This window comes from Microchirus variegatus (genome assembly GCF_963457635.1).
Source record: "Microchirus variegatus genome assembly, chromosome: 10".
NCBI lineage: Eukaryota > Metazoa > Chordata > Actinopteri > Pleuronectiformes > Soleidae > Microchirus > Microchirus variegatus.
Genome location: NC_139811.1, coordinates 6,834,931 through 6,847,406, shown reverse-complemented (window position 1 = coordinate 6,847,406; position 12,476 = coordinate 6,834,931). Strand labels below are relative to the sequence as shown.

Here is a 12,476-nt window from a genome sequence, read left to right as displayed (position 1 = left end):
TTACTGCTGCCTTTTACACTGCACACACACCTGCACAACACCTGCGGAAGAGAACACGACCTGTCGATTATTGTTCTTCGATTAATAGATGAGCCACAACAACGCGTCAGGTTACGCCACAATTAGGGGAAAAACATCGATCAGTGTTTTCCAGACCTCAAAAATGACAACGTCCCTGAAAAAACGTTTTATATTAATGTCAACGTAAATCAATCAATCAATCAATGAGTAATCGGACTACTTATCGAACAGCAGGTTAGAGCCTGTAAATAGTTTTTTTTTTTAACAGAATGGCATTGTTTTTGTGGACAAATAGAGAATGTCCCTCATTTTAAAACAATTGTTTTAATATAATTTATTATAATTTATGGAGCATTAAAATAATACGTTAATTCAGCAAGGAAAATTTGATAAAATAGTGATATATAAGGCCCTGAACAATATGGGGATAAAAAGTAATTGGTGTTTTGATGTACTATATATGTGTATGTATATAAAGATATGTATGTATATATGTGTATGTATATAAAATATATGTATGCATATATGTGTATGTATATAAATATATGTATGTATATATGTGTATGTATATAAAATATATGTATGTATATGTATATATGTATATGTATGTATATGTATATATATATGTATATGCATATATATGTGTATGTATATGTATATATGTATGTATATGTATATATGTATGTATGTATATTTATAAAAATATATGTATGTGTATATGTATGTATATATGTATATATGTGTGTATATATTTATTTATATACTTATTTATTATATTTATTTATATACATTTATATATGTATATATATGTATACATTTATGTATATATATGTATATACGTTTGCAATTTGCTGATTGTGTTGTTTCCTATTTTAGTGTTGATCCCAACTCAAAGATTTAATCAATTATCAAACTACTTGGACATTAAAGGTGCATTATGTAATAAATCTAAAGCAACTTGCATTAAAATAAATATTTTGCAGACTGCAAGTCATGTTTATGTTTTGAAATCATGTTTTGGCATGTGGCGCCACCTACCGCCATTTAGCAATCATTGCAGTCAGTAGAGTCTCAGCCGCCGAGCAACCACGGGTTGACAGTTACGTCAGAAAACGAAACCTCTGTATGTTGAAGTTGTGTAGTAACCGCTTTAGGCCACATTCTTACATATGGCACCTTTAATTTAATACCCGGGCATTCTGTTTGTGTTTTGCCTCCTCTTCTATGTTGTTGTGCTGACTAACTCACCGCTTCACGTTGCGTTTTCATTGACTAATGACCCTTCCACGGAACAACCACAATCAAAAACATCGCCGTGATTGTTTCACATCGAGTGTCTTTCGTCGGGGACAGCTCAGAATCACACAAACGTCATATGAACATAACAACAGAGCTTTTCAATACTCGTGTCTCTTCTCGTTCCCTAATGAGCAAACAGATGTGGCAGCTGCTATCTAATCAATAGTGCTTATTTCCTGTGGGTCAGGCAGCACTGCCTCGGCCTCAGGACTCTGCAAACACAGCCAGCTGGGAATCCTGCCGCCCCCATCATCAGTGTCTGTTCACCTCAGTGGCGTGTGTTTGTTTTACTGCAGATAATAGTCCAGTCGACCAAAAAAATACTCCGGTGAACCAGTGTCATCCACGCTGCAGGCTCAGTAAACGGCCTGTGTCCTCTCGTGACTGGGCCTCATGTCACTGCAGGTGTTTTTTAAAGCAATGGGATGTGGTTGACGTGAAGGAGGAAGGGCCGCGGTTGTCTTTTCTTCACGCGCTCAGAGGGAACTCGAACACCGCCGCAGAATTAAGCAACGAGAACGCAACCTCCGTGTACTGTATGTCGTAAAAAAAAAAAAAAAAAAAAGAGGAAGAAATGTCTACTGACTGCTTCGCCTGCAGCCGTCCTGAGCTGCACGGCAAACACGAGCATATGACTCGGTTTACCTCGGGATTAAAAAGCCTGACGACGAAGGCGGCGTGAGGAAATAGTGTCATTTTTAGTCTGCGCCAAATGTGCACCACAGAGACCCAGAAATAGCACAATATATTATTGAATTTTGGGGTTTTCGTGCAGGTGTCTTGAGATATAAGAAACTACTTAAAGGGCAGATGATGTGTGTTTTACACTCAGAGGGAAGGGCGTGCTCTTTTAACCCTTTCAGGTACGCATCAAGAAAAGAGCAAAAGCATTTTTTATTATTTTATTTTATTTACTTATGATAACAATAACAGGAAATTAGACCCTACAGTATTTCAATACAGGCCTCTACCAAACAGTTGAGATGTCTGTTCATAATAAACCTGGTTTGCATATAAAGTACAAAATTCAGAACAAGTCACGTTCAGTGTTAGTGAGTTCAGCTTGATGCATTTTTCAATGCGATAGAGTGACTTAAAGTGTGGTCGACCAAATGGTTGAGTTATGATGGAGTGTTGTTGTTGTTCTCAGAGAAACTGCAGCGTCATCACTGCACACTGTTGCTATGTGAGAGATGCCTGTATGTGCACAGTCACACATATTATAAGTCCATTTGGGGTTGGTTAGCATACATTTGATTATAATAGTTTGTTTTGTATAAGTGTATAATTGCCTTTTTTATAGCCTTAGAATAAGCCATTCATATTTACTTTAAGTATTCCACACTGCCGTGATTTTACCGGCAGCCCAAACTAGTCAAAATATCGATTTTTCCTTCATTAGCAATATGCTAATCAGGGCACGTATCGATGTTTTGATTCATAAATTAAGGTGCTCTAAAGTAAACAGTCCCTGCCAGTTTCACACTCCTGATGCCTGATGTGCCAATCACAGCTGCTGCTGTTCTCTTCGCCCTGCAGCTCCAATTAGGTTGACCTGGATGCATTATGGACAAGTGATGCTACATTAGAAGAGATTATACAACATATCACATGTCAAAATATCATAGAAACATCAGAAGACTCCCAACTTGTCCACATCACGATCTGATTGCTATCTGATCACGGTTATCCCCCCCCCCCCCCCCCCGTACGTCACCTTGCCCTCTTCTTAAGAAGAAGTTGTGGTTTTGTATGGACTCCTCTTTGCTTTTCCTAGAAGGGGAAGAAGTCGTCTTTGGCAAGAGGAAAACTGACGAAAGCTGTTTTTTAGTTGTTGTTGTGGGTGGAGCGGAGAAGCATCAGTGATCATAATGTGTCTCCGACCACCTGCCGTGGTGGTCTGACCGATCAGATAACAATCTGTCCTCGGGTGTTTTAACACCTGTACTTACTTAAGTGGTCAGGTGCTATCAGAAAACACATTTTAATGGCAGGTGTAAAAGGAGCCTGCGTGCGTGCGTGCGAAACTAGGTCATACAAAATGCTGTTTTGGGGTAATTATTTGGATACCTATAGGGGGCGATAGAGGTTCCACACTGGAGCTTTTGTCAATTGTTTTTACAACTAGTCCAATTTCAAAATAAAGCTGTTTTCTGCACATTTTCATCAGCTTTCTGCACACGTGAAATACTTGTATTGTAACATTGTTTCTATTTAAAGGTGCATTATGTAATAAATCTAAAGCAACTAGCCATAAAATCCTCCTAATATGTCACAGAGACTCAGGAATAATGTTCATATAACAAACTGAACTCACCAACAACAACAGTACAACCAAAATATTTGCATTAAAAAAATACATTTTGCAGACTGCAAATCATGTTTATGTTTTGAAATCACGTTTTTGGCATGTGGCGCCACCTACCGCTGTCTACCAATCATTGCAGTCAGTAGAGTCTCAGCTGCCGAGCAACCACGGGTTGCCAGTTACGTCAGAAAACGAAATGTAAAAGACCTCGGCATTTTGAATTTGAATGTAGTAACCGTTTTTGGCCACATTCTTACATCTTTAAAGCAGACTCTTATTTGTTTACAAAACCAAACCCTAACGACGAGCACGGACTCGCACTAACCTCGCACCCCCAGCGCCTTTTAATTATTGTGAGCGTAAACACGGTGTATACACAGTGAATGATTGAGCCAGGGCCTTCTCTCATTTGTCACTAATGACTCTCCGCTCCTCTGGTTCTGCGTCTGATATCTCTGCCCTCCTAACCCTAACCCATCTGGCCAGTTAAAAGCCCGGCGAACTGACCGCTTTGGACCACTAATGGGTCTGGCTGGCAGCTGAGTCCGAGACCCGTCGCCATGGAGACGAGACTCGGCAGAAAGAGGAGCATTGCTGAGTTGTGAACTATTCCCCAAGGAGTGCGAGTGTGCGCACACACACAGACATGGCGAGCTCACCGCTCCACTGTGAGGTCTGATACTAAAAAGGCCTAATGTCAGGTGATCTCGTACCTGCCCTCAGGAGTAATGACACTCAAAGCACTGTTGTTTCTGATTTTATAAATACAATAGATTTTAATGTTTTCTTAAAGCACCCATAGAGTGGTCCTATATCGCACACATCTACTTACATACATTAACTTGTTTTCATGGTCAAAAACCTCCTAGTTGCTGTAAATGAGCCGATAGAAATCTCTCCTCACTGAAGCTCTCCTCAGTCGCGCTGTTTTAGACTGAAATCTCACTCCCAGAAGACAGAACTGTGTTGTGATTGGCCAGCCAACGACAGCTTTCCCAACTGTCTTGTGATTGGCCAATACCTGGAAGTGACGTAATTGGCAAAGTCAGCTCTCAGTAGCGCAGCTCCCCCCTCTGGAACGGTGGATGCACTGCTACTCATTATCAAAACATTGTTTTAACAGTGTTTAAAAATAGCTTTGACCCAGAGTCAGACCCAGAGTCAGAAGACACTTTCGCTCGTGAAACACCTCCACAACGCACGTTATTCTTCTACTGCGGTTCTATGTACGCAACCGGATGTACCCGGACTACTGCCCGGAGCAGGACGATCTGCTGTTCCGGAGAACTGCTGTTCATGTAACCGGAACGGGTTTTTTCAGAGATCTAGCTGAGCCCGAGATTACTATAAAACACAGCGTTCTCAGCAGTGGCTGAACTGTTTGTTAAGAACCTTCAGGGCTTCGTAAACGAGGTAATGACGCAGATACACACTAAAAAAACAGCGTTAATTGGAACTTCCGTTTTAGGTCTGCTTGAACATTTTTGACAGTCGTTCATTGATCACAGATCGTTCATTTTCTCTATAACGCCCGACCGATTTTTTTTCCCCCGTTCAATAGTAGATTAAAGCTCCAGTTCCAGGTGACGTCGCCACGATGAAACTATTTGATTGTTGAGTTTCATGTGCAGCTTATTAAAGTCCTCAGTCATGATATGAGATCGCAGCTCTACGTCCTGAGCAGAGAAACAGACACGTTTTTGTTTTTCATAAGCGACAGATGACCCCAAAGAAATCCTCTGCTGATATTGTCATTTTTTTATTAAAAATGTTAGGGTTTCCTCGCAGCATATGAAGTTTTGTTGTGTGTCTGTATGCAGAGTAGTTGTCATGGAACAGGAGAGCACAGTTCACTCTGTTGTGTGTTTGGTCAAATCCTCTTGTCCTGTTGCAGATTGAGTTGTGAAGCTGTTAAACCTTAGAACACAGAGCATTTTGGCTGCTTTTTTCCCCCATAAATGGGCTTAAACATACACAGAGGGTATACAAATGTGCAATATAGAGTGTCTGATATCCTTTTTTTTCCGGCAATCTGATGAAATATTTAATTTTCACCAACTATATAGGACAAAAAAATGTCAAATCTCGTCACGGTTCAAAATTCACTTGGCTCGTTTTTGCGATATAGAATGAATCTTTGAAACGTTGACTCAACTCAACAACACATAAGAAGACAAAGAAGACAATGTTTTTTAAAAGCCTGAATGTGTGACCTATAAACACACACCCCCAGGACGTCCATATAAGGAGTTGTGTGTTATTCCCACGGCAGATTACCATAATTACCGTAGTGTTGGGTTATGCAAATGTGATGATTCTGTCTTTTTAGCCTCATTTTGAGGCTAAAATTCTCCCTGAACCAGTTTAAGGAGTGCCTACATTCAAATATTTTCAGGTTTCCATGTGGTAGACTCTTAAGCTTAGAAATCACACTTACTCGGGAAAATGCCCCTCAGCCTACTTGTTCCTGGTTTGTCCGTGATCTTACGTCATGAGTTGATCAAGTGATAAGCACAGCGATATGATTCTTTATGTGCTGCCAAACAAACAATATCTACTATATTATTATTATTATTATTATTTTGTCCCTGCAGCAGTATTTCCCTCCAAAAAGGCCACCCTGGTGATTGTGCACTGACCATATGATTTAAAGTTGCTAAAATCGAGTATCTGTGGTTTAATGAATGCATCTCTGCTTTTTTTGTTGACTGAAAACTGTGATGGCGCCAAGAGCTGTGAGTGACAGTGAAGAAAATAACCCACTTAACCATAAATCCACCATGCACCACCTGCCCTGCACCAGACCACAGAGATTCAATATTAACGACTGTAGCTGTTGAACACGGTGGATAAAATTCCCCTCACGAGTTAGTGGACACCAAAACAGACTCTTAAGTAGAGTGACCGTTCAATCTCGGCTGACATAGAGTCGCCTGTCCATCACAGGCCACACATCGAGACAAAGGGCCAATTCCAATTCCAATCTTAACCCTCAAGCTCAACCCTTAATCTTATTTTGCCCTCAAAACTAAGTGTTGAGGGTTATTTTGTCACTTAGAAATGGGACACCCCTTAAATGCAGATACGTCTTCAGACTGTAGGGGGCAGAATAACGCGAAAGCTGCGTCCAGTCTGTCAACTCCAAAAAAGAAGAAGAAGAAGAACACATTTACGTCAGGATTATTTATTACGATCCGTTTGTCAGTCAAGTTATTAGGTTGTCAGTTAGTTATAAGATGATACTCATACAAATACCACAACCACAGACATATTCAGCTGACAGTTACCACACACCACGACTTATTGAAAAGTAAACCATAGCAAACCATCGCTTGTCCCGCAACCGGCCGGCTATTGACAAAAGTAAAAAGTAAAATTAAAAAAATAAATGTTGTGCAACAATGACGTCAGTAATCCATAATATGGGCCTAAACTAAGATAATATAATGGTTTTCATCATTTTTATATCTCTATAAACAAAGAAAATACTTAATTTGTAGCGCACTTGTTTCGCTGCTTTCAGCGCCATATTTGTTATGGCAAAACACACAATGCATTCTGGGTAGCCCTTGCTCCCAAGGGTGGTCTCGGAAAATCTCAATATTGAGGGCGATACAGCCCTTAAACTTGTCCCTCAACTTAATTTTTCTGAGAATCGGGACAGCACTTGCACTAGAGGGAGCGCACATTTTTGAGATTGAGGGTTAAGATTGAGGGTTAAGCAAGGAATTGGAATTCACCCAAACAACCGTTCACTCTCACATTGATTAGGTTAGTGTTCACGGAGTGATTGCAAACACCAACTTCTTCCTCGTCTCCTCCTCCTCCAGATGGCATCCAACGACTCCCGGCTCCAGCACCAGCCCTCTCAGAAGGACGCTGCTGACCAGAACTTTGATTACATGTTCAAGCTGCTGATCATCGGCAACAGCAGCGTGGGGAAAACCTCCTTCTTGTTTCGCTACGCCGACGACTCCTTCACGTCGGCCTTCGTCAGCACCGTGGGCATCGACTTCAAGGTCAAGACCGTGTTCCGGAACGACAAGAGGATTAAGTTGCAGATCTGGGTGAGAAAATGAAAGACACACTGCATTGTGGCTGCTTTGTAACCTGAAAATCACTTGGTTGGAGATATTTGGCAGATTATTACCTCATCCAGTCCTTGTTACTAGTCGAAATATCCCCAAAGGGCTAATACAACCCAAGAAATGTACATTTCCACTTGCCAAAAAGTGAGTGCAGCTCCTACCTTGTCACCTAAACTTGTGTTGAGCATGAAAACACGATTAATGAGGGTAATATTTGGCAGATTATACCTCACCCAGTCCTTTTTCTTTGTTGTAATACCTGTTAAATGACCAGTACATCCCATAAAATGCTGTTTTGAACTTGCTAAAAAGTGATTGCAGCTCCTACCTTGCGACCCTGAAGGTTTTTTCTGCCTCAAAATCATTGTCATTATTTATTATTACCTCATCCTTTACTTTTTACCAGTTGAAATATCCCTTTAGAGCGACCACAACCAAAGAAATGGATACTTTGTCACCTAAACTTGTTTTGAGCATGAAAACACTGTTAATGAGGGTAATATTTGGCAGATTATACCTCACCCAGTCATTTTTCTTTGTTGTGATACCTGTAAAAGGACCAGTACATCCCATAAAATGCTGTTTTGAACTTGCCAAAAAGAGAGGGCAGCTATTACCTTGTGACCCTGAAGGTTTTTCTACTTATTATTTAATATTACCTCATCCAGTGCTTTTTACCAGTTGAAATATACCTTAAAGGGCTAATACAACCCAAGAAATGTACATTTCCACTTGCCACAAAGTGAGTGCAGCTCCTACCTTGTCACCTAAACTTGTTTTGAGCATGAAAACGCTATTAATGAGGGTAATTTCTTGCCGATTATATCTCACCCAGTCATTTTTATTTGTTGTAATACCCTTAAAGGACCAGTACAACCCATAAAATGCTCTTTGGAACTTGTCAAGAAGTGGTTGCAGCTCCTGCCCAACCTATGAAATGTATATTTCTGACATTCTGACATTTTTTTCCCCAGCATCAAAATCACTTGGTTTCATTCATGGGGACAATATTTGGCAGAGTCTACCTCTGTCCAGTTCCTTTTACCTGTTGGAATAGCCTTAAAGGGCCAGTACAACCCAATAACTGTACATTTCATGTGATTTTCTCAAGTTTTACACAAATTTATATATTTTTTACCCTTATTTGGCATCAGACAACTCCCATACAAGTGTATTATTACAGTATCACAAAGCCCAGTGTCTCTTTTTCTGAGTTCACAGTCTGAATTCACTTTCCCTGCTTTATGGCAGATGGTTTAAAAAAAGGTCTTTGTGTTTGACGCAGTAATTATTCATGGCGGTGTTTTGGTTGTAACACTAAACCAATCAGAGTGTAAAAGGCAGGTGTGCTCGCACTCTGGCAGATTGCTGCTATTAGGGTGAATTTGTTCAGCGGTTAGAGAGAGAAGGCTCTTGTGTTTGTTCGTGACGAGAGAGTGCGAGTGTTTTTTAGATGTTTTTTTTTGGAGGCTGCAGACTGCGACAAAGGGAAGACGATTCACACGCTCTGTGTCCGTTCTGGCTGCTGTGTACATTTGGTGGAGCAAGATGCTGGCCTCTGTGAGGTGTTTATAAAAGTCTTATTCTAAGGCTAAAGCAAATTTGCACTAATACAAACACACTAATGAGCAGCATGTTAGTTTTTGAAATCATTCTAAATGACTCACACTAGACCTTTTGGCTTTATTTAACCAGGACGTCCCTGTATTTGCTATTTGAACAACGTGGGACGTTGAAATCTGCATCGTCTGAAACCATCAGGTGTAAAAAACCTCTTTCTCTGGTCGTGGTAGAATCTCCTCAGTCACATGATTTTCACATGTTAAGATCGGAGATGTGTCGTTTTGTAGCTGTGAAGCCAAATCCAGAGTGTCATGGTTGTGTTGTCTGTGAGTTAAGCAGCTTTTGAGACAATCCAGTGTGTAGTTGTAGTAACTTATATTGTGTGTTTTAGACGTTCAGGTGTAAAAAAAAAAAGTATCTTGGAATGACTTGACATTTTACACAGTAATAGTCGGCATCGCCCTGAACAAGGATCTGTTGAAAATATTTGCAAACCTCTTAAGGAATAATTTTAATGAATTTTTGAAATTCGGGAAATGATCCATTTGCCCTGATGCACTTTGACAGTGAACTGACTTTAGTCTCAAAAACAAAAAGTATCTTGGAATGACTTGAAATTTACCATCATAATAGTCAGCATCGCCCTGAACAAGGATCCGTTGAAAATATTTGTAAACCTCTTAAGAAATAATTTTAATACATTTTTGAAATTCAGAAAAGTTTCCATTTCCCCTGATGCACTTTGACAGTGAACTGACTTTAGTCTCAAAAACAAAAAGTATCTTGGAATGACTTGAAATTTACCATCATAATAGTCAGCATCGCCCTGAACAAGGATCCGTTGAAAATATTTGTAAACCTCTTAAGAAATAATTTTAATACATTTTTGAAATTCAGAAAAGTTTCCATTTCCCCTGATGCACTTTGACAGTGAACTGACTTTAGTCTCAAAAACAAAAAGTATCTTGGAATGACTTGAAATTTACCATCATAATAGTCAGCATCGCCCTGAACAAGGATCCGTTGGAAATATTTGCAAATCTCTTAAGAAATAATTTTAATGAATTTTTGAAATTCAGGAAATGATCCATTTGCCCTGATGCACTTTGACAGTGAACTGACTTTAGTCTCAAAAACAAAAAGTATCTTGGAATGACTTGAAATTTACCATCATAATAGTCAGCATCGCCCTGAACAAGGATCCGTTGAAAATATTTGTAAACCTCTTAAGAAATAATTTTAATACATTTTTGAAATTCAGAAAAGTTTCCATTTTCCCTGATGCACTTTGACAGTGAGCTGACTTTCTTCTCAAAAACAAAAAGTATTTTGGAATAACTTGAAATTTACCATCATAATAGTCGGCATCGCCCTGAACAAGGATCCATTGAAAATATTTGCAAATCTCTTAAGGAATAATTTTAATACATTTTTGAAAATTCAGGAAATGATCTATTTGCCCTGATGCACTTTGACAATGTTTGACAACTTTGCAACGCTCTGTGTCTTTTCTGTGGTCCTGAAAGGTGTTTCACCACCACACACACACACACACACACACATTCCTCCCCAATGCAATAGAAAACCTATCGTTAAATATCGTGAAGGCTGTTCAAACACATGATTCATGTGAACCAACAGAACATGAGCTGACTGACTGAGATGAATCAGCAGCAGAGGAGTCCACGCCAAAACACACACACACACACACACGTTTGGTCAGCTCGGTGAGTGTGCGTGTGTGATGGTGTAACAGCTGATTTAGAGGGAGGGACCAAAGCGTGTCCTATAGTTCCTTCTCTGCATGTTTGCTGAACAGGAAGTTTGTTATGGTTACGTATATATTCTGTATAAATACATTCATAAACGCACTGTACGTCACACATTCCCCACAAAGGTGTATAAATGTGTGTGTTGTGTGTCTGTGTGTATTTATGAGGTGGTGTTTATTTTGTGTTATTTGTTCCTGCTTCTATTTATATACTCTGATCACATGATATATGATACTGTATCATTAAAACTACTTGTTTACAGTAGTAGTAGCTGTATATACATTTCGTTTTTTGCTGTAGTTAACATGAACAGTGTACATTAATTGGCATTTTTGTTTTCCACAAGGCAGTTTTTCCATCGGTAGTCCACGGGACAGATGTTCTCAGTCAACCTGAAAGTTAAATCAATACATGGATTCTATACGTGTCTATTAAAAGTTAACATAATCACAGCGATGTATACATATTTGTATGTATGTATATAAACCTCTGCTTGTCAGGTTACTGTTTCATGTTATGTATGTATATATATACATACATAACATGAAACAGTAACCAGACAAGCAGAGGATGACAAGGATCATTCTTCTACTGCAGGCTTATTCCTGCTATTGTTCAAGTATAAGAGGAGGTCACTCTGGTGAAATATTCTCTTTACCCTGGAGAAGCATTTATTTTTTTCTGAAAAAGACTATGATGCCATGTTAAAGAAGCACATTAGACACTTCCTGTATTTCCTTGTCGTTTTCTCGTGAAGAGATTGAACATATTTGTAATAGTACAGTGTTGCTTAAACAACAATCTCATGGTGGCCTAAGACGCTTGCAGGACATCCTGAGAATATGTCTGGGGACTGCTCTGATGTTCTCCTTCACATAATAAACATGGAGTGTATATATATATATCTATATATATATAGATATATATTTAAAGAATATCTACAGGGTCTGGCATTTCCTGCTGTTCTTAAATGCAGCTCAGTCACCAGAACACAGGCCCTGATAACGCAGAGTAGTGGGAGGAGAATTTTGCATATTGCACCTTTAATGTAACCTCATTATTCCAGTTTAGTTCAATGTCCGAACACAAAGATACATAGGTGATTTTTGTCTTAATGCATAATAATTTTTGTCCTGTTATTGCTGAGTGGTGTATAAGAAAAACTTTTTTTTTTAATTTAGTTTGCTGTGTTTATGTTTGTGTGTAATAATCTTTTTTATAAACCATATAGAAAGTGAGGGTTTGGGCTGGTCCTTATTTCTTTTAAATGTTTTTTTTGGGGGAGTTTAGACCTGGTTTTAGGGTTAGCCATTTAGTTGTGATGGTTAAGGTTAAGGGGTTAGGGTTAGGGCTATGTATTATGTCTATGAGGGTCCTCACCGGGGATTTAATGTGGGCCCTGTACAGCTTTAAAGAGCCTTTTTC

The 12,476-nt window shown here is 39.3% G+C and overlaps 1 protein-coding gene across 1 annotated transcript in view; it reads left to right on the top strand.

Moving 5' to 3' along the window:
* Positions 1–7,458: 7,458 nt before the first annotated feature.
* rab3db (RAB3D, member RAS oncogene family, b) overlaps positions 7,459–12,476 on the top strand; it is a gene marked incomplete at both ends in the record, with an annotated part of 11,124 nt that continues 6,106 nt past the window's right edge. Inside the window, one exon of the mRNA XM_083896000.1 lies at positions 7,459–7,695. Within this exon, the coding sequence (XP_083752126.1) occupies positions 7,459–7,695 (237 nt within the window). The remainder of the gene's footprint in view (positions 7,696–12,476) is intronic.